The sequence below is a fragment of the Ailuropoda melanoleuca genome, chromosome 8, assembly GCF_002007445.2.
Source record: "Ailuropoda melanoleuca isolate Jingjing chromosome 8, ASM200744v2, whole genome shotgun sequence".
Taxonomy (NCBI): Eukaryota; Metazoa; Chordata; class Mammalia; order Carnivora; family Ursidae; genus Ailuropoda; species Ailuropoda melanoleuca.
This window is the reverse complement of record NC_048225.1, coordinates 70152769-70176132: the sequence shown is the minus strand read 5'-3', so window position 1 is coordinate 70176132 and position 23364 is coordinate 70152769. Positions and strand designations below refer to the sequence as shown.

At 41.9% G+C, this 23364-nt stretch overlaps 1 protein-coding gene across 1 annotated transcript in view; it reads left to right on the top strand.

Moving 5' to 3' along the window:
• Nucleotides 1-3880: 3880 nt before the first annotated feature.
• The window catches only part of WDR64 (WD repeat domain 64), a 119570-nt gene continuing 100086 nt past the window's right edge, over nt 3881-23364 (top strand). Inside the window, exons 1-4 of the mRNA XM_034666663.1 lie at nt 3881-4040; nt 9087-9217; nt 17039-17138; nt 20420-20523. Coding sequence (XP_034522554.1) covers nt 3896-4040; nt 9087-9217; nt 17039-17138; nt 20420-20523 — 480 coding nt within the window. The 5' untranslated portion in view covers nt 3881-3895. The remainder of the gene's footprint in view (nt 4041-9086; nt 9218-17038; nt 17139-20419; nt 20524-23364) is intronic.

Below are 23364 nucleotides of genomic sequence, written 5' to 3'. Positions count from 1 at the left end.
TCATATGAGGGTCGTAGCATAGGCAAATTCATGAAGACAGAATTGTGGCTGCCAGGGGCTGAGGCAGGAGGAACTGGGAGTTAGTGGTTAGGACCACAGAGCTTCGGTCTGAGATGACGCAAAAGTTCTGGAGATGGACAGTGGGGATGGTTGCATAACATTGTGAATGTGACTTAATGCCATGGAATTGTACGCTTTTTTGTTACGTATATCTTACCACAATATAGAGGTATATGCAAGTTGTGTCTGCATCTAACAGAGTAGGAAAATCAAACAGTTGTAACCAGTTTATTGAGCAAGGCAGACTGCATGTATAAGCAGAAAGTAACTTTACTCTCTCTTCTGTTATTTCAGATGTCTTCTCTGCATCTGTTCTTTAACTACCTTTGGATGGCATTTTCTCAGGTCTGAGAGCCTTTCTGGTCGCTTTCAATTAATATAAAGTCCTGAAAGTTGTAACACTGAGGTGTTGACACTCCTGGAAAACTCAGTTGTCCACCCTCCAAACCAGAGCCCACTCAGGCCTGGAGAACTTCAGGGGGAAGGTGTGGAGGGGACAACAAATTTAGCTTCTCCCATTCCCTAAATCTAATACCTTTACATGCTGCTCTGGACCCTTCTGGGATTTCAAGCAAAAAATCTTCCCTGATTGGTAAAGTTGTCTCCTGATGTTGGTGCCCTCTGATTATAGCAGATTTTAAGCGCTGCCAGCCCCAGTCTCTCCCCTCTCGTGCCCACTGGGTAGAAAGAAGTTGAGAAAAGTCACGGCCCCTTGACTACTCTGAAATCCCAAGGAGGTGCTGACTAATGCTCTCCTCAGTCTCCTAAGAAATTGCCTTCTCTTCAGTAGTTTGAAGTTGAGAATGAACCACTACCTGCAGAACCGGTTTTCCTGCATCTCTGCACGTCCTCCAGGAGGGGCTGTAGAGCCCTGTCCTTTAGACTGGGAGAGTTCTTCAGCTGTATTGTGGGGCCCCTCCCAAGGCATCAAGGGATCCCTTTTAATATCCTCCTACGCTGGAGTATTAAATCATCCTGTCCCTGTATTCCAAGCAAGCCCTTTATAAAGTACAAGGGGACTGTGAGGGGGAATGGAGACAGGTTTTATCTGTCATTCTTGCATGGGATCACTGAAAACCCCCAGCCTCCTGCATCAGGCACATGTCACCTGAGAGGGAACTTGGACCCTTACTCAACTGAGTGAATTTCCAAGGACTGGGATGCATGCTTCCCCGCGCTCTCTAACCTTGGTCCCTGGTGGGAAGCCCTTTCAGAAAAATCTTGCCAAAAACATCTGCACCCGCATCCTGCCTTATGAAACATCATTTAGAGAACGTCATTGTTTAAAAAAGAGGAAGAGAGAATCTGGCATGTTTTTGGTTCTGAACATCAATTCTCCTAGTGCGTAAAGCTCCTCGGATGGTAGGAATCAGCTTAATGTAGAAACTGTGTACTTGTCCACACTCCCTTTCCCCAAAATGCAGACACTTGTTTAAAAATAAAATCTCTTTTCCCACCTTGCTCTTAAAAGCAGAGTGTGAGTGACCAGGGAGTTCGGAAAGAGCGGACACTCAATTTCTTAAAAGAACTGGTTAGTGAAGTTATGATTTATTTATAATCAGGATAAGTCAGAATTAATCAGTGAAGGTACCACTTCTCTGGGGTGAAATGAGCATTCTCAGCTGGTGCATGTGGCAGGGCACACAGGGGCACGGCACCAGCTCACCAGGTGCTGCGAAGAATCTGGGCCATGCTTACCCAGGCATTTTCAGGATACAAAGATGATGTGAGAGCAGATCTGCTCTCATATATATATATATCGAGAGAGAAAGAGAGGTATCTATATATAGACATATTGACATGTCTCTCTCTTTATATATATATGTCTAAATGACCTCTATAGACATATAGATATCTATAGATATGCACACCAATACTCGTTGTAGTGGTTTTATACACTTGGGACAGAACGGATCTTTATAAGCTTTCTGAGTGTGTGTGTGTGGGGGGGGGATTAAAAACAGGTTAGGTGCAAAGGATCAGGGGTAGGACAGCTTACGATTAGCAGCAGAAGCTGATTCAAAAAGATTTCTTATAACAACAACACGAGAAGCAAAAAGACAATGGGGTAATATCTTCAAAATATTAAACAAAAGTGATTTCCGACCTAGAATTCTGAACCCACCCAAAGAGCAATCAAATGCAAGAGAAGATTAAGAATACTTTCAAACATGCAGGGTCTATCAAAATTTATCTTCCAGGCACTATTTCTGGACATAAGCCACCAAAATGAGGGACTCACCCTTTGGAAAGAAAGGCATAGGATATAAAAGCTAGGATAGGGGAATTCCCAAAATGATGGCAAAGGGGGAAAACAGTATGACGGCTGGGCCCTGATACACAGATGGCATTAGTCCAGGCTGCAGGAACGAGACCCAAGAGACAGGAGTGATTTTAGGATGCCTTCTTTTGTATCATCTTTTTATACTAGCTCAGGGAAACCATTTCACCTATTTTTTTAATAGATTTTATTTTTTTACGTTTATTTTTTTATTTTTTAATAATCTGTACATCAGATACGGGGCTCAAACTCATGACCTGGAGATCAAGAGTCACGTGCTCTTCCAACTGAGCCATCAAGGCACCCCATTAGAACAGCTTTAGATTGACAGGAAAACAGAATATAGTGCAGACAGTTCCCATATAATACCTTCTCATCCAGTTTCTCTTCTTAACATCGTACGTGAGTTTGGTTTATTTGTTGTAATTCATGAACCAATATTGATACTTTGCTATTAATTTAAACCCCAGGTTAATCAGATTGCCTTCGTTTTTACCTAATGTCCTTCTCTGTTCCAGGATCCCAACCAGGATACGACATTACACTGAGTAATCAAATCTCCTTCGGCTTCTCTTGGCTGTGATGGTTTCTCAGACATTCCTTATTTCTCATGACCTTGATAGCTTGAGCAGTACTGGTCAGGGTGGTTGTTGTTGCTGTTGTTGTTGTTGAAGGACAGTTGACATACACTGTTGTGCTAGTTTCAGATGCACATCATGGTGACTGGACAATTCTGTACTTTACTCGGTGTTCACCAGGATAAGTGTAGGGCCATCTGTCACCATCCTACATCATTACATTATTGACTAAATTCATACTATGTGCTGTATTCAACTAATGACGTTTTGAAGAACTTTCTTCTCAATCAAAAACTACCCCTTTCCCATCCCCGCCTCACTTTATTATTTTAATTGGAAGGTCAGCGTATAAAGGAAGAAGAAACTTTTTTATTCCCTACAACCTCTAAAAATATCCTCTTGGGAACAGAAATGACAAATGCTGAAATACACTTTCATCTTTAGAAGTGTTTTTGGAGTGAATGTCAACTTGACTTTCCACTGCATCTTGAGGAAGGCGAATGGTTTGAGGTTGGAGGAGATGCAGAGGAGAGAAAGTAATGCCCAGTTTCCTTCCCTGGCCTTCACCCATTCTACTTCCCTCCCAGGGAATGCACACACACACTCACACATACACTCACACAGTTTGTGGGGAAAGAAAGATCAGCGCCCTCCTTATGAAGGAAAGGGCGGTTACAGAGATATTATGATGCAATGAGGACCATATGAAAGACACTGGTAACATTATGAGGTCAGGATTTTTACTGAAATGCTTGCCTATATGAAATGCATTAGACTAAGCCAGGGTTCCTCTCTGCTAATGTCCTAGTGGCGACTCTGACTCCTACCCACGATATGAGATTTTAAGATCAAAGGAATGCAACCTGGGACAAAGATTGAGACGGCAGGGAGGCACTGTAACAACTGGAAGATTTTTCAAGTTGGCAAATTTGTGCTATTTCTTTCTGCACAGAAGTAAGAGATTCCCTATGTCCCTATGGATATCGGGAAGGAAAAGCGTTTAAGCATTGCACTTCAGATTAGCAATTTCAGGACAGCCTTGAAGGGGTTTGAAAAATTGGTTGAACATGTAGCGGCCCAGAAAAGAGACGAAAGGGCGGGCTTGTTTATCCAAAAAGAAGGTAAGACCAATGATTAAGGGCAGTTGAGTTGGGTTTGTTGATTAGAACTGTGAAATGTTAGCTTAATAGCAAAGACATCAAATGGGGGACCTGAGTGCTGACTCTGCCTCTAAAGAGCTAAGTGGTCCTGGGGAAGCTTTGTTCACATCTCTCAACCGTGATTATCTCAAATGTAAAATTAAGAGTTTGGATGAAGTGACCTCTAAGGGCTGTTCTGTGCGATCTACGTCCGATGGCTTGCTGGTGACCTGGGACTCTCAGTAGTACACAGTGATCATTAGCAAGCCATGGAAACCACCCTGCCCTCTCTTTACTTAAGGGTATGGTGAGACCATAAAGATTTTCATAAGCAGGGCAAAGTGCTTTTTCTGCAACTTTGCTTCACTGTCTCGGCGTCTCCTCATGTCTCTAGGCTGGAATGATTTCAAGCATGCCAAGGTAAGGAGAATGAGATAGGCAGTGCTCTGCCATGAATATTAATAGCAGAAAAACTGACACAGAATGGGAAGTACACCACCATGGTCAGGGCTCCAGGGGACAGCTTCAGGGCATTGTGGATGACACTGAGGACAGCAGTGACAAATAAGGCTTACCAGCAGAGTAAAAGACTAATGGAACAAAGCCTATTGTCACAAAGAAAAAGGTAGAGCCCATATAACCGCGAAGGGGTTGGCATAGCCAGCCTCTCAACGTGCCAGGCTGTACAGCCACAAATGAGTGCAGTTGTTGACTTTGGGTGGTCAGACACAAGCTGGTATTATTTGAATAGTGGTTAAGAATTTATAAATCACCTTTGAAAAAAAGAATTTGGAAATCACCTTAATATAATTTAATTGATTCTCTTGGCAATTCTAATAGACAAATGTTACTATTATTGCTATTACCCATCTTATTTGTTAAAGGATGGCAGGAAGAGAAGAATCATCTGCCCCAGTTACTCAACCTCTGTGTGTGAGAGCTAATACTCAGAGCTTTGAGGTGGACTTTTCAGATGAGTGTGAACCTGGCTGAGCTTCCTAAACCACTAGACAGAACTTTTATTTTGCCTCAGTCAGCCTGTTCACCAATTGATTTTCCAAACCCTTACCACTTTTGTTGAATACTGTCTGGATCTCAGCATCTCTCAGCCAGGTTTCCAGCATCATAAGATAACGCAAGACCAAAAGACAAGAATTCCCTCAAACTCCCTTTCGTCCACTTCTGAGTTTCCCCATAGCAGCACCTGTCATTTCATCCATCCGTCCTTCTGTCCAAGGCTATCACTTTGCTGCAGCAACTTCAAAATCTCCTCTCCATCGGCTTTGTCCTCTCAAACTAAAAATATACCCAAACGTCCTAACCTTGACTTTCTCTTCCCTGTAAGCTGCCACTGTATGCTTTTCTTTGCTTCTCCACTAAATTTCCCCACAGCGTCACCGCTTAATTTTCAATCTACTCAAGTCTGACTTCTCTCATCGCTTTGCTGAAAATGCTCCTACGAGGTAACCCAGCACCCAATACAGCTGCCAAACTCAATCAGGTGTTTTCATCTCCAGCTTGCTGGGCTCTTTCACTGCATTAGCTCGCTTCTCTGCTTCCAGAAACTGTCTCCTCCTGTGTCTCTCATCACACCTCTCCTCTTAGTTTTCCCCTTTCTCATTCTTTCTTTGCCTCTTTTTTTTTTTTTTGAGCTCTGCCTGTGTTCTCTCTCAGTCTTAAAGCACAAATGCCACCCACCTAGTCTCCTAAACTACATACCTTGCTATAACCTTTGACTATTTCATGGAATCTTACTCTTGGGTTATTACAACAGCTATTCAATATAATCACCTTCTTGCCAGGAGTTATTCCTTAAACATTTTTTCTGAACTACCACATCCCTGGCTGAAAGTCCATGTAGGTGAACTTGGCATTTGGGGCTATTCCTAACCATGCCTCAATCTGCCTTTCCAGTCGCAGCTCCTGGAACTTCCCTCCATGAACTTTCTACCCTACTAGGAACTTTTCAGCATTGCCGAGCACCTCATACTGCTAATAACTCAGATTTTGCATGTATTGTTCCCCCAATGTAGAGTGCCTTTCCTCTCTTTTTTTGTCCCTGTAAACTGCTCATCCTTTAAGACCAAATCAAATGTCACCTTTTTGTAAAAACTTTCTCCAAGCAAAGCCATTCTTAGCACCATTAATGCACTTTCTGACCATCTTGAGAATTTCCCTTGACCTGCTGAAACCAACATATGTGTGTGTGTTCCTGCCCCTTCTCTCCATAGCACTTGCATTGTGAGTGCTTTGAAGGCTTTGTAACCCTAGGGCTAGCCCAGTCTTATGTCCAGGAAGTCCTCCTGAAATGTGCGCTTGGCAGGGGCGCCTGGGTGGCTCAGTCGGTTAAGCAGCCAACTCTTGATCTCAGCTCAGGTCTTGATCTCAGGGTCATGAGTTCAATGGGCATGAAGCCTATTTCAAAAAAAAAAAAAGTGTCCTAGGCAAATAGATTAATCTTGCTTCACTTAGAGCTTGCAGTCACAAAGCCACATTGAAAAACATCCTTCCTCCATAGTATATATGTGTATGTATGTATTGATGCAGAAAGAGTATATTTTAATAGATATATAGTAATAGATATTTTATAGAGTATTATATTACAGCATAATGTATAGTAGATATATCTATTATATATAGAGTATAGATTTGATAAGAACTAATTACTGCCAAGTTTCCTTCTATGACAGAGGGACTGATCCGAAAGACTGAGAGGGAGAAATACAATCTTAACTTTCATCAGACTTAATACTGGTATACATTCATACTCATTCATAAATACTAGAAAATAGGGTCTATTTCTCACTATAGACAAGAAGCTAAGAACTAGAGAGAATGTCTTTAATGTAACAGTGCCTACCTCAAAAGTGATGTCAAGGAATTCATCCAAGGAATTCATCTGAGCAATATTCCTCTTTAATTTTCTTGTCAAGACCTGATAGAATTAAAATCACCCCAGGAAAGAAAAGTTTCGTCATCCTCATCTAGCCGCATTTACAACAAGACACATTTACATGGAGACACATTATACTCACAATGGTGTGAATTTAGAGCCGCTAATCCATTTGGATATCTCATAGGGATTTTAAATTTAATATGACCAAGAGGGAATGCCTTTATTTTCCCCAGAAATCGTGGTCCTTCCTCAGTTGCCCCTGTTTTGGGTAATGGCACCAGGATGTGCTGAGTTTTGAAACCAGAAACCTGAGTGTTAATCTAGAACAGGATTTCTCAGCTTGGGCACTACTGGCATTCAGGGCCGGATGATCTCTCCCGTGTGTGTGAACGTGGGGCGGGGGTGCCTCGTAGGATGGTCGGGGTCGTCTCCGTCCTCTAAGTACTAGATGCTGCAGCATCCCATCCCGAATTCTAACGATCCAAATCGTCTGTAGACGACGTTGCCAATGTCCCTGTGGGAGGCGGAGGGCAAAACCTCCCCTGGAGGAGAACCACTGCTCTGGGATCCTGCCTGTCGTTCACTCACCCCCCCGCCCCCCACAGCTTCCAATCCATGACAAGTCTTTGCCGTTCTCCTTCCAACCGTATCTCGCCGTGTCCAGTGCTACCTCTCAGTGCCTATATCCCATGTCATCCAACCGAGGACATTTTCAAGAACGAAAGGGGTTGTTATTAATAACTAAGTGGAGAACGTCGGCTGCATTGCTCTGGCCAAGCCCCCACTATCTGAAACCCGGACTAAGGCACTTTTGCTGAGTTCATAGCTGTCACTCTTTACCTCCTCCCAGCAGACAGTGTGCTTTGAGAAAAAGTTAAGGCAATACCTTACCCGCATGCTGAGAATAAAATGCAAACTGCTGACTGCAGCCTTACCCTCCTTCTTGATAATCTCACCTGACAGCTCTTTCCCTGACCTCACTATATTCCATACCCACTGACCCTCCTAAAACATGCCAAAGTCTGTCCAGCCTGAGTCTTTGTGTCTGCTGGCGTCTGCCTAAAATGCTCTTGTCTAGCTTTACACATGGCTGAATCGTTTTTGCTTATCAGGTCTTAGCTTAATTTTTTTACCCATGTCCTTAGAGAGGCTTTCCTGCAGTCTGTCGCTGCCCAACACCGTTGATAGATAGATAGATAATGCTATCACAGCGCCCTATTGGTTTCCTCCTAGTACTTAGGTTCACTCCATACCTTTGTACTTTATACTTTTATACGTTGACTTTGCTACTGAGTTATGACATGCAGGAGAGCCTCGAGAACACGCTAAGCTTAAGTGTATAGCGTGATAAACGTGGACAGTGTAAACATATCTGCAGCCACCAGCCAGACCCAGATAAAGGACATTTCTAGCACCCCAGGGAGTCCCTTTATACACAGATAACCACTCATCCAATGTCTATCTCCAGTAATTAGTCTTGCATGTCACAGTCTGTAAATATTTTGTTTGTTTCCATGTTGACTTTATGTTTCTCCCACTAGAACGTAAACTCCCTGAGGGAGGGAACTTGTTTATTTAGTCCTAAGCCCAGTGTCTAGCTCGGTTCTCACACATAACAAATCCACAGTGCATTTTTGTGTCTAACTCCTTCTTGTCTTTAGACTCAGTAGTAGCTCCCAAGTGAATCCCCAAATTTGGCAAAATCGATATTCAAGGTGGCGTGTGTGTACGTGTTCGCGTCCTGTCGAAGAACTGATCGAGAATTGCTCTTTGCTCCCCTCTCTTCCACCTGAGATGAGCTCTAGCAGACACTCCTGATTGGTAAAACCTTTCACAATAGGAAAGAAGTAATCCACTTTCTTATGTTTGTATTCCTGAACAAAACTCCTAAAACAGTTGAAGCGTAAGCTGTGGAAGAAGAACTAAAGACCAAAGTAAAATATTTTCTTCTAAGTAATGTTTTAGTCAGGGGCCTAGTTATCCTTCTAATTTAAAGAACCTTAAAATGCAGCATAATCTGGTTTTAATAGGTTGAAATAAGGAAATAGGTTAGAAGATAGGAAAAGGAGCTGAGCACACAACAGAGACGTTGGAGTTTGGTCACAATGTCCTTGCACTTTGTTACGATGCAGATGTGATCGATTATGACAAGTTTTATGCGGCCGTGCGGGAACTGTTTGGTCCAGAAGTGAAGAATCAAGATGTGAAATGCTTTTACAGGAAACTCTGCAACAATCCCGATGCATCTACAGACTGGTGTGAGGTAGTCGCTTTTCATGTTTATCGTAAGAAATCCAGGTATTATTTCTCCTCGTTCAGAATACATAATTTAATCGAAGTGTAGTTCCCACAGGGGTTAAGCCCACAGTGTGTACGTGGTATGTAGGAATATAAAGACGTGGCCACCGCCCCTAACTGCACGTGAGTGAGACAGAGATTTAACTGTATATTATTAGTGGGTAATGCTTGTACTTTTAGACCGACCTGCCAAATGGAAGGACTATACATGCATTAACAACAAGCAGGATGTTAAGTACCTTCATTACATTCTCCATGTGATATTCCTTTTCAGTAGTTTTAATGTATACAAATATCATAGAAGAAAAAGACCATGGTTGACCTCCTCTGCCATTTCCCGAGTCACTTCCTTGTCTGTGCAGTTTTGTGTCCCTTCCACCATTGTCTGGTGTTCTTGGATGAACATAGAGGAGCATGTTTGGTTAAGTGATCTGTGGACTATGGAAAAGGAGAAAGAAATGCCTCTGATCTTTGTTTAAACTCACAGAAGATGACACTGTAGGTTTGTTTATTAACCAGATTCTTCCTATTCTAAAAGGATTTGAGGTAACTTACAATTTAAAAATCACAAAAATGCATATAAAGCGATTGAAGCAATATTAAAAATTATCAGGCTCTTTCTCAAAAATCAGTAGATAGAGGGGCACCTGGGTAGCTCAGTCAGTTAGTGTCTGATTCTTGATTTCGGCTCAGGTCATGATTTCGGGGTTGTGAGATCGAACCCCATGTCAGGCTCTGCACTGGCCTGGAGCCTGCTTGAGATTCTCCCTCTCCCTCTGCCTCTCTGCCCCCCAGCTCCCCAAAAATCAGTAGATATAGTAGATAAAAGGAAAAGCAAAGATTTAAAGAATTTGACTATCACTTTTAACAAGCTGGTAGATATGTATAAATAGAACTTTGAACCTGAGATATTGGAAAGACACATCTTCTCAAGTATATATAGGGCCATCAAAAAGCTGTGCATGTATAAACCTTAAAAAGGACATTTCAATAAATTCCAATATAATAAGATTAGAAATCAATAATAGAAGCCCAAATCACCTGAGACCCAACCAAATAAAAGAAATAATTAATTTTGGAAAAAATTGTAAACAAAAAACCTATTAAGCCTTTAAAGAATATGTAATTCCTGCATTATATACATTTTTGTACAACTTAGGAAAAGGTGGAAAGCTATCCAACTCATTTATGAGGCTGAAATAATATGAACTGAACAAAGATAAACTACCAGGGAACTATAGGCCAGTATTACTCATGAATATAGGTGCTGAAATCCTAAATAAAATTTGAACAAGTCAAATCCTGCAGTTCAACTCCTCAACTCAAATCGGACTGCATTTCCAAGGTTCCGTATCCCGTGAGGCTAGTGGCGATCGTGTTGCACAGAGCGGGGTATAGAAGATACTCGTCTCTACAGGCAGTCCAACTGGAGGTGCTGCTGTACAAGCGTAGGTCCCAGGGCGTGGGTCTCAACGCGGGACTGGAAGTGCAACGTGGCTGTTTTGTCTTTCTTAACCCACTGATTCGATAACATAGAAGACAACTATATATGACATATATATCCACAAAAGCCCTTAACCATCCAAAGATTAGAAGAGTTTAAGAAATCAAATGAACAACAATACAGTCAGTAATTTTGTAGGAATACAGGAATGGTTATCTTTTTCCTAAATTTTGTAGGTGTACAAAATGAACATGTTTTTTCAAGAATCTGGGCTCAGTTACACTGTGTAAATCCTTTGGATGTTGTCCCATCTACTGATAACTTGAGTTCTCTGCCACTGAACTTGGAGTAGCAATAATTTTGAGAATCCTGTATCTTCACTGTTCTCAATTTTTTAATGAATATTTCTCACACGCTCAACGGTTCATGTGCTTGAATTTCTAATGCAATATTTTTGGATCACTAAAAATATGAAAATGAGTGTATAACAAGTGATTCATGTCAACACCAAATAATTTATGCATTTCAAGAAATAACAGAAGTCTGGTGGTATTACATTACACACTTGGTGAAAACCAACGCTCTAAAAACGTCCCATGGTGCCAACAAAAGAGACACGGCCAATCTCCTTACCTGCCGGTCTGCTCCATTAACCAAGAACTTAGCCCCTGTGTATTTTATAGCGTTCTCTGTTTTGAAGACACAGTCATGTTACAAATGTTTTGTTGTGAGTCAACAGAACACTTCTTTGTCTTTGAACTTAATGGATGAAGGGACGAGTAAATAAGATCCCGATTGTCTCATTGTGTGGGTGAGGACCTAGAGGCCCGTTCTTTTCTGCATCGACTCCCCTTCTCCTTCCCTTTCCAGTTAGAATGTCATCATCATCTTACATTTGTTGTTTTCAGACACTTCCTGTGTTCTCACCTCATCTCCACGACAGCCTCCCTCCCCATGTAGCTTGTGGTGGGGAATGTTTTGCAATAACAAAGATGAGGGAAAGGAAACACAGAAAGGTTAATCAACGTACCGAAAGCCACAGAGAAAATTGGTTTTGGTCCTGGAGCTGAGACTTTCTCGTTCTCTGCAGTAATTTCATGAGACATCGTTCTGTGATATCACTGGAGTTCCTCATAAACCACACGCCAGTCTAGTGGAAACACTCGTGAGCAGCCTCCACGCACTGTACGTACATGATGGAAAACGAGGTTTGAGAAGCTATTGCCGGAAGCTTCTCCTTCTGTTGTTGCGTCATTTTCCTCATAAGCTGTGCCAGTGCGCCTAAGAGGCGCTTCTGTCCCAAGCGGTGTGACTTGACCTTTCTAGCCTTCAGATCTGTCATCTGTAACATGGAAATTCAGTGCTGGGAGACTAACTTTGTTTTACTGGGATTGCCTTTTTTTTTTTTTAATCAACCAATGTTAATCTTATCAGGTGAGAAGAACTGGGTGTGTTCTTTTAAAGTCAGACATGAATGTACAAAAGTGATTCGCTTTTTTAAAAGATTTTATTTATTTATTTGAGGGAGAGAGACAAAAAACATAAGCGGGGGAGGGGCAAAGGGAGAGGGAGGAGTAGGCTCTCTGCTGAGCAAGGAACCCCCATGCGGGCTTCCATCCCAGAAAGCCAGGATCATGACCTGAGCTGAACCCGGATGCTTAACTGACTGAACCACCCAGGCGTCCCAAAGCTGATACTGAATATAAATGTCTGTTGTAGCAATGCCATAAAAAGGTTCATTTTCTTTTTCTAGGTTTCAGATTCAAATGCACTTGGAAAAATGGACGGGCATTTATAGAATAATGAAACCTTATAACTCAACTAAAACATCACCTAGACCTGTCTTTTTAATTTATAAGGAGAAAAAATTAGATATAAAGAGATCCAAGGAAATGTGATGGTGTTAAATTTATAAAACGAGTCAGTGGTAATTCTGATACAGATACAACCCACTTTTCCTACGCTGCAGTGTTAGTCTCCATTTCCAGTGGGCAGTGCATAAACACACTTTTTTCTAGGAGCATACTCAAATTAATTTTTAAAAGAGTCATACAACACCATATGGGATGCCTGTAACTGTGTTCTCCCCAAAGTGATTTTAAGTGAATTATTATAAATCTAAAACTGTATCTGCTAACTTCAAAAATATTTTTTAAAAAGATTTTATTTATTCATTTGAGACAGAGACAGAGAGAGAGCGCGCACATGAGCAGGGGGAGAGGCAGAGGGAGAGGGAGAAACAGACTCCTCACTGAGCAGGGAGCCCAGTGCAGGGCTCGATCCCAAGACCTGGAAATCATGACCTGAGCCAAAGGCAGACGCTTCCCACCTGAGCCACCCAGGTGCCCCCCAAAATATTTTTAAAATGCTCCAGGGTGGTTTAAAAAATAGGTAGGATACAGGTTTCTATTTTCTTCTATCTGCTTTTTATTTTCTTCAAATGTCCTACATGTTCCTTATGTAATCAGGGGAAAAAAGTGTAGTTAAATAAATGAATCACTTAAAGCGTGGAGCAAGTCCTTTAAATAACATAGTTAAAAGAAAATTAATACTCTAATGCATTATTAATACTAGCTATAAAGTACTCCAGGCATGTCACATGCACAGTGGCTCATCTGAAATTTAAATTGTTGAAAGAGAAATTTGAGATCCTTGAGGCTATCATTCCTCACAGGAAAGATGTTTTCTGCTCTTTAGAAACGTTGCTTGATTGAAACATTTCCTTTCGAAATGTTAAGCTGTAGCTGTCTCTTCTGCAGGAGTTTATCTGCTATAAAGGCTCTCAAATTTTTCCTTGGGAAATTGTAGTTTTTAGCCTCCTTTGGAAAGTATTTTCCAAAGGAAGCAGTGTAATACTGTGTTAGTACAAATCAGAGTAGCAAAATTTGTCATTTCCGTAAGAGCAGATGTCCTACAGGATGGCACGGACCTGTAGACGTGACCATAAAGCACATGTAGGACAGAGTGCACGGACGATGCGCTGCCTGGTGGGAAGCAGGGGTGCCCAGTGGACAGCCCAGTGTCCTCGAAGAGGACGTCTGAGCTCTGCTTCTGTACTGTTGCTCGTAAGACTGAGAATTGTGTTTACTCAGATGTTGGTGTCCATTGAGTTCCTACCTGGCACTTGGTGCCATCTAGGTACTTCTCATCTTCCTATACTAAGTAATCTAATCATGATCTCCTCATTTGATTCTAACACCAAGGCATAAGGTTGGGGTAATTATTTTTTACAGATGGGAAAACCCAAGCACAGAGAAATTAAAGAATGGGCCTGAGGTCCACATGACTAGTAGGCGTAGAACCTGGCTTTGGACCCAAGCGCTAGTCCAAAGCACCAAAGTCCTCTCAAGGGACAGCCTCCCACATCTGTTCTCAGACATTTAACAGTTATGCTGTCACTGTGTCTGTAAGAATTACCCCCAAAATTGCAAATTGAATTGAATAACTGTCTGTAAACTGCTTTTAAAATATAGGTATTATAAACATCTAGAATGTTATTTCAAATTCGGTGACAACACATATGGTGTGCAGTTCTCCAACCCTGAGAAACACTGGAATTCATTAGCACAGAGCTAATCATCATTAAAATCATCATTTCACATTATTATCTCTCCCTATTGTCTGGAGTTAAATTGGTTGCAAGTGTTTGCCACGTTTTTGTTGTATTTTGCACGAGTAATGTAAATCATACTGAACTGCATTTGAAAAATGAGGATATGATAAGCAGAGTTCTCAAGGTGCCCCCCTCCCAGACTCCCGTGCCCTGATGATTCAATCACACACTAATTTAGTACTGCTACAAAGGGATTTTGCAGATGCAGTTAATGTTACTAATCAGTTGAATTAAAATAGGGAGATGATCCTGAATTATCTGCGTGGGGCCAGTGTGATATTTGAAGGGCCGTTGCTAGTGTGAGACAGAGGGTCCTGTCCTGGGACTGAAGGGAGGCCTTTGGGGGCTAAGTGCAGCCCCAGGGCACAGCCAGCAGGAAACGGGGACCTCAGGCCAGCAACCTGAATGAGCTTAGGTGGGGGGCTCAGCCGGTTTAGTGTCCGACTCTTGATCTCAGCTCAGGTCTTGATCTCAGGGTCGTGAGTTTGAGCCCCATGTTGATCTCCAGAGAGCCTACTTAAAAAAAAAAAAATTAAGTTGCAGATCAATACATGACTGTTAACTGGCTATTACACCAATACGTGCGGATGAGGAAACCACAGTGACATAAGATTCCTGTCCATTGCAACATAGGTCCCCTGAAAGCCATCTTCCTTCTCTTTTCTCAATCCTTCCCAGGGCACTAGATGCTAGATCCACAGGTTTTGTACACATGGAAAATGAGCAGTGATTTCTGAAAAGATAAAGAAATTATTTGAGCTCTTACTGGATGCTGATTTTGCTGGTGGGAAGAAGGGAAAACAAGAGAGGATGTCTAGATGATCTTGATCTTCTCACAGTGAAATGTGCCTCATTGTAGGAAAGGATTAGGGCAGTCATTGTGTGTTGGGAGGTCTAGAGGTGGGGGAAAGTAAAGGTGGAAGTCACACCATTTGTGAAGCAGCTGACGAAGGGACATATGTTAACATAAGATGCTAAACCGTCATCTAGCATCAAAATAAACACATGTTGTTGCTAATATATGGCTGGTTTTGATTAATTTTAATGGGCTCAGTCTCTAGGTCTTTTATACCGAAAGTGTGGTCCCTCATGGGGAGCTTATTAGAAACACAGGCTTTCTGGCCCCACCCCAGACCAACTAAATCAGAATCTGCACTTTAAAAGGATTCCCAGTGGTTTGTACATACATTAATGTCTCAGACATTCTCCACAGTTCGTTCATTCATTTACCGACAAGCACTAACTCGTCTCAACTGGATGAGAAATAATTGTGTCATTAATTTATGAGAATTTTACTCCTGCTTATTCATAAGGCAATTGAAGAACAGCTATCTTGTTTTTCAAATTCCTTGGAGTTACAGAATTTGACAGTTTATCTACAAATGAAGAATACTTTTCCTCCTTGGGAGTCTTTCATAGTAATTTATTTTCATGCAATGCCTGGAGAGTAGCATTTAGAACAGTTAAATGCCAAAACTCCCCTTAGTAGGCATGAAAAAACCTGTCCAAGAAGATTTATGGAAAATGGGTAGGAATGGCCATCTGAGAGTGGCCAAATTCAGTGTCAAGGTTCTCAGTGGGGACCCTGTCTGATGAAGGCTGATTTGATTTCTAAACACATGTAGCTCCTACAATAACTATCCGTCTGAGCAAAGACACCAGCCTGGTGCACCAAGTCATCCATCAGAAAGAAGAATCAACAACTGCAACAGTCCTGCACCATGAGCATATGATATGTTGAACTAACTGCCCTCTCTCGCTATGGGCAATGCCCTGGCATTCAGAAAGCAATGTGTTGACCATTCATCCAAATTAAACTAACTGCCCTCTCTTGCTATGGGCAATGCCCTGGCATTCAGAAAGCAATGTGTTGACCATTCATCCAAATTAAACTAATTGCCCTCTCTTGCTATGGGCAATGCCCTGGCATTTAGAAAGCAAGGTGTTGACCATTCATCCAAATTAAACTAACTGCCCTCTCTTGCTATGGGCAATGCTGGCATTTAGAAAGCAAGGTGTTGACCATTCATCCAAATTAAACTAACTGCCGTCTCTTGCTATGGGCAATGCCCTGGCATTTAGAAAGCAAGGTGTTGACCATTCATCCAAATTAAACTAACTGCCCTCTCTTGCTATGGGCAATGCCCTGGCATTTAGAAAGCAAGGTGTTGACCATTCATCCAAATTAAACTAACTGCCGTCTCTTGCTATGGGCAATGCCCTGGCATTTAGAAAGCAAGGTGTTGACCATTCATCCAAATTAAACTAACTGCCCTCTCTTGCTATGGGCAATGCCCTGGCATTTAGAAAGCAAGGTGTTGACCATTCATCCAAATTAAACTAACTGCCGTCTCTTGCTATGGGCAATGCCCTGGCATTTAGAAAGCAAGGTGTTGACCATTCATCCAAATTAAACTAACTGCCCTCTCTTGCTATGGGCAATGCCCTGGCATTTAGAAAGCAAGGTGTTGACCATTCATCCAAATTAAACTAACTGCCGTCTCTTGCTATGGGCAATGCCCTGGCATTTAGAAAGCAAGGTGTTGACCATTCATCCAAATTAAACTAACTGCCCTCTCTTGCTATGGGCAATGCCCTGGCATTTAGAAAGCAAGGTGTTGACCATTCATCCAAATTAAACTAGAAATTCAACCAACATCAAATCTGTTACTTTACAATCAGTTCTGAGATATTGCAAATGTTTATGCGTGTGCTGTTTGGCATTTCAGATCTTTGGATACCTGTCCTCTGAAGAGTCTCCTGCTTCGCACATGGATGAAGAAAATTTGGTTTTCCTTGTTTCCAGAAAACAGCGAGTTGTAATTTCAGGTGATATTTTTAATTCTTTCCAAATTAATATGGGCTTTAACATTTTCTCAAAAAAAATTGGGAGACTAAAACAGAAATTATACCTGCAGCTGAGTTTGAAATGTAATCATTGCTCTGAAGGACACTATATAAGGATTACGAGGGGGAAAAAATTCACATTTTTCTGAGAAAGTTCAGGTCTTGAGTTACAGCTCTGTACAACGTCATCTCAATACTGCATATCCAAGCACCAAATGGAATCACATTTCTTTTAAAATTTTCTTAAAATGAAATTTTCAAGGTTTTAGTAATTGGAACTCCTTCACACTCTTCCCTTGATTATCATGTGGAAGTTTATCCCTATATCTCTAAAACTGTGAACTTGGGCCAATCACAGAGGTGGGGGGGTCATCTCAGTTCACGAAGTCTCAAGAACATACGGCAGGTTTTTTGGGTTTTTTTGTTTTTTTTTTTAGATTTGAGCCTGGGACCCATCTCTTTCCACTGTTGATACTTCTGGTTTTCTTTCCTTTCTTCCCTCCAAGGAAGAAGTCCAGAAGGAGGAAAGGCGAACCCCAGAATCTGCCCTTGTCCTCCATTTCATCCCAGATTCTGAGATGAAGCATGTAGTGCAGATAGGATCTGGTGTTCCTTAAAAAAGCACCTAAACTTACTTCAGTCATTTGTGAACCAAGCCCACCCTTGTCTTCCACCGGTCCTCAGACCAACCATTAGACCTCACCAGAGCCCATCCTCAAGCCATGGAAATGATCATGAAAGAATAGAAGTTAGGGGGCTGTCCCTGCTGCCACCACCCCTTACCTGGGGAGGTGAGGGCCAGTGGGCAAGGGAGACCTGTTGCTGGCTTCCTAAGTTAGAACTTTGAAAGCATTTCTTGCAATGACAGTTGGGTTCTGTAGTTCATTATTCACTCAACCAGTATTTGCGAAGTTCTGCTATGTGGGACAGGTACCTTTCTAAGTGCTGGGACACAACAATGAACAAAAGATCATAAATCTCTGACCTCCTGGAATTTACATTCTGATGGGGAGAGATGGACATAAAAAATCAAAGTAAAATATATAAAGTGCCAGATGGTAATAGTGCTATAGAGAGAGAATGAAGTAAGGAGGTTGTGGAGAAGAGTAAAGCAGGAGTGTGGGGAGAAGTTGGTTTGGAGATGGGAGCATGGTGTTGGAATTTGAAGAGGGTTGTGGGGGAGACTACCCTGAGCAGGGGCTGAGACACCTGGATGGAGGCGGTGATGGGGTGGGGTAGCCCAGGAAGAGAAGGCAGGTGTGGGGTCAGGTGTGTGGGCCTGGGGGTGGGGGAAACGAAGAGGGCAAGAAACCTACACAGAGGGGAGGTATGATCTGAGCTATACTTTGAATGTTCATTACCGCTACCGTGTTGAAAACAGCCCAAGGTTGGGGGAGCACAAACGAGAGAATGGCGGTAGTGTGGAACAGGATAGTGTATTTGACCTTCTTTTCATTAGTTTTTCATTATATTATTTTCTTTTTTTTTTTGTAAAGATTTTATTTATTTATTCGACAGAGATAGAGACAGCCAGCGAGAGAGGGAACACAGGGGGAGTGGGAGAGGAAGAAGCAGGCTCACAGCAGAGGAGCCTGATGTGGGGCTCCGATCCCAGAACGCCGGGATCACGCCCTGAGCCGAAGGCAGACGCTTAACCGCTGTGCCACCCAGGCCCCCCTCATTATATTATTTTCATATTTTTTTCATTATAGGGGTCCCTAAGGAGCCTTTTAGACATTTTTTACCTAATTGCATGCCCCCTTTACTCTTTACCCCTCCCCCACTCCGTGATATTTTAATATGTCAGATATGCTATGTATCTGTTTATGTAAGTTTGTGTATCTGTACTTAATACAGAAAAAGAGAAAGACTCATTTATATCCCCCCAAGAACCAATCTGCACCCCCTTGAGGACCATATTTTGTCTGTTGAGAATGCATGGATTAGGCTGATAGCACTGGAGTATGAGATCCATTCACTTGCTTTTCCTAAGAGTTTATAATTATAAAAACTAATCGTGCTGGAAAGAGATCCCATAGATGTGGTTTTATCAATTCAGGACATAGGCAAAAAAACATGAAGGTGTCTAACGGTTTTTTCAAAACGCACAAAGAAAGAACAAAAGCAAATCCTTAATAACAGTATTAAGGTCATTTTATTCTTTTTTGCCTGAAAGTCTGAGATCATATGAGGCTTTTATTCTGTGTAAATCATGATGGTGACAGTGTGAAGAAAGGAAATCTCAGAATGAAATGATTCTAAAAGACGTTTGGAGGACACGTTCTCTGCAAAATTACGTGGCAGGAGCATGAGTGGATATACATTTTCTCTAGGAATTCATGCACCACATTGAGTTGGAAAGTGTCATAGATTCAGATTACTATCTCTGGGGATAATTAAAAAGCGATGAGATGTCCATCGACAGATGACTCAATAAAGAGATGTGATTTATATATACAATGCAATATGACTCAGCCATCAGAAAGGATGAATGCTTACTATTTACATTGACATGGATGGAACTGGAGGGAATTATGCTGAGTGAAATAAGTCAGTCAGAGAAATATAATTACCATATGGTTTCACGCATACGTGGAATATAAGAAATAGCACAGAGGATCATGGGGGAAGGAGAGAAAACAGAGTGGAAAAAACTCAAAGAGGGAGACAAGCCATGAGAGACTCTTAACTCTAGGAAACAAACTGAGGGTTGCTGGAAGGAAAGGGGGTGAAGGGGTGGGGTAACTGAGTGATGGGTGTTAAGGGGGGCACATGATGTGATGAGTACTGGGTGTTATATGCAACTGAAGAATAATCTGAAACTAATGATGTGCTGTATGCTGGCTAGTTGAATTTATTTATTTTTTATTTTTTTTAAAGGTTTTATTTATTTATTTGACAGAGATAGAGACAGCCAGCGAGAGAGGGAACACAAGCAGGGGGAGTGGGAGAGGAAGAAGCAGGCTCATAGCGGAGGAGCCTGACGTGGGGCTCGATCCCAGAACGCCGGGATCATGCCCTGAGCCGAAGGCAGACGCTTAATGACTGAGCCACCCTGGCGCCCCGGCTAGTTGAATTTAAATAAAAAATTATTGCTAAAAAAAGCAACAGTTGCGGGTTTTTATGGTTTTATTCTACTCTACTTTTTAAGCAAAAAAGTACAAAAGTTGTTTGCTTACTCTTTTCTTTTAAAAACAAACCTAACAGATGAGTTTTACGATCTTTACTGCTGGGAATTGAAATGAATATTATGTTGTTGACAGGGAGTAGAAGACGGGATGTGATTAAATGCATCGTCAAGATCCCTCAGTTGGATTTACTAATAACAGCTTCTCAGAAAGGATTAATAACAGTCTTTAATAGCCAGGTAATTTGACAGCTTGGATTCCTCCCTTTTCCCTCCTCCCTTCTTCCTTTCATCCAACTGCTCGTTGGTTCTCTCGTTCTTCCTTCTTCTCTTTGGCCTATGGATTATGCATATTTAGCAGGTGCAATAGAAAACATAAACATATTTCAGAGTTATTCCAAAAAATAAAGCAGAAGTTGCTAAAATGAAAGGATTGCTGAGTCCTGGAGCGATTTTTGAGATTTTGGTAACTGCGTTTGGCAGTGTTCCTCAGGAGTCTTTTTTTTTTTTTTTTAGATTTATTTATTTGTTTTAGAGAGTGACAGAGTATGAGTGGGAGGGGCGGAGGGAGAGGGAGAGAGAATCTCAAACAGACTCCATGCTCAGCACAGAGCCCGACACAGGGCTCGATCCTATGACCCTGAGATCAAGTCCTGAGCTGAAACCAAGAGTTGGAAGCTTGACCGACTGAGTTGCCCTCAGTGAGTCTTACTGAGCCGTGTGGCATCAGCATAATTAAAGGATGATCCTGGATAACTTCTCAGATAAAATCAGAAAGACTCACAAGCCAAGTGATTCTGTCATAATCCTAACAAGTATAGACGGTCCCACCAAGAACCTTGGACTTGGAGTGTAAGGGCGGTTCACATTCCGGCTCCTCTGTTTTACTAGCTGTGCTGTTAAGTGGGGAGCTCAGTGAGCCAGCTTACGTGTTGTCATGCCTCCTTTCACATTCTTGGAATGAGGACACCAGAACTGGTCCTCTGTCCCTCTGAGGGCTGTAGTGAAGGTCAACGACCCAATGAACGTAGAAGTACCAAATGAACCATAAATTCCCATGTACACGTGGGGCGTTACTCTTATTGTCCCTTCGTTCTAAATCTGTAAGTTTTGGGCTTCCACTTCCAAACGATGAGCGGTTTTATTGGAATGTATGATATAGACCACACAGTACTTCGCTGTGAAAATAAAAGTGAATGTCAAAGCAAAAAATTCCAGTTACTAATTCATTTCCAGCTAGAGACAAGCTTTATGCAAGTAAACGCTGTTTAAAACAATCATCACATGATTAAAATGTCAATAGTAATGTTCAGCCCTTCAGGGATCAGAGCAGCTGGGTTCTGTCAGAGGAGCAAGCGGCCTGTGCCCCGAGGAGGGCAGTGGAAGGTTCCTGATGTGGACATGGAGCCTGGCATCCCTGCCCAGCTCGGACACGTGCCAGCGGTGCGTGTTACCTATTCCTCTCCGTGCCCTGGCTCCTCTCATTCAGAACGGAGGCAGTCGTGCTGTTTGAGTAAACACGCACAAAGTGCTTAGTTCGCATCACAGTAAGTACTCAGGAAACGTCGGTAGTTGCAATTAGGGACAAATGGTGTGAAAACAAAACTGGATCGCCTCATAGAGACATGAAAACTTTCCTCATCCTCTTTTCTCCTTGGTGCTTCGTTTCCCTTCTAATTTTCTTACCTTTATTTCCTCAAAAATAGAACTAGGATGGAACGTAAAGAAGAACATGAGAAGAAAAATAATGATCTTCATAACGGAATAGTTCAGGATTATGTGCAATAAGTGAGGTGGCTTTTTCATATTTCCAGAGACATCTCTCTCACACACACACACACTCATTCACACGTGCTTAGATGTAAGCACACGCGTATGCTCACAAATACACAAACACATCTGTTTCTTACAAAAACCATGCAATTGGAGAGAAGAAATGGCTTGAAAATTATTTGAAGATTTGATTCACCAGGAACAAATAGCATTTTGAATGGTGTGTGTCTTACAACTAGGATGACACGTTCTTGTGAAAAAATAATCAGTAAGGTGGGTCACAGGAAAAATTTATTAAAACGTAGTCACTAACAACACAAAATATCTTATAATTGGTTAATCCATAATTTAGGCTCTATGTAAAGCAGAATAAACACAGTTAAGGATTTTCACGGTGCTCTCAAGAGGGCTTGGTGATAGAGACTGTAAATGTCATTAATAAAAATTCTTGCAAAAGAAGGCTAGATTTTCAAAATTCAGAAGATATCCATAAGGATTATGTCACTTTTAAAGATGATAAAAGAAATTTAAACATGTGCTTTCCACTAAGGATGGAAGTAGAGAAATAGGAGAGGAAAACCACAGGAGTTTTGTTCTCTGCTCACCAGCTTCCTGAGGGCACTGAATATTTTCCATCTGGAGAAAAGTCCCTGGTTGGAAAGGCGTCTTTGAACTCTTCGGATGAAGGACAGTCTGAGACGACCATTACTAACAGTTGTAGTGATCTAATTTACTTTTCCCTCTTTTCACATAATATATTCCTTCTAGGCAGCCATTTTCTGTACTTCTCCCAAGATCACATGACCATGCAAAAGAAACCAGGTCATTAATAGACCTCAAATACTTACCTTGACCTTGGAAGCAATTAGCATATGCCCTTAGGGGAGAATAGGCTGCTCGGGTCCTGACAGCTCTGCGTGGAGTAAATCTATGCCTCTTAACCAGCACACTACCCACGTGAGATTCATGCCGGAGATACTTAGCCAGTAAGAGACGGAGCTCACTGGAGGCAGCGTTCCCACGCCTCTCAGGAACCTGAGAGAGAACTTTCAAATGAAACTACTTTTTCCCCCCACATCAAGCTGTGTTCATGTTGACCTAGTTAGCATCCTTTTGGACTATTCTTGCCATTGCTGTTAGTATTATTTTGCATTCCCACTTTTTGATATCCTCTGTTGCTCTGAGTAGTTAAAGAATGCGAGGCAGTTTGCAAACAGGGGAGAATCATGCGTAGGGTGTAAACTCTAAGGGCGCAGTCACCAGGCTTACCCACTGGCCAGAGACGCACCCACGGTATCCAAAGCCAGC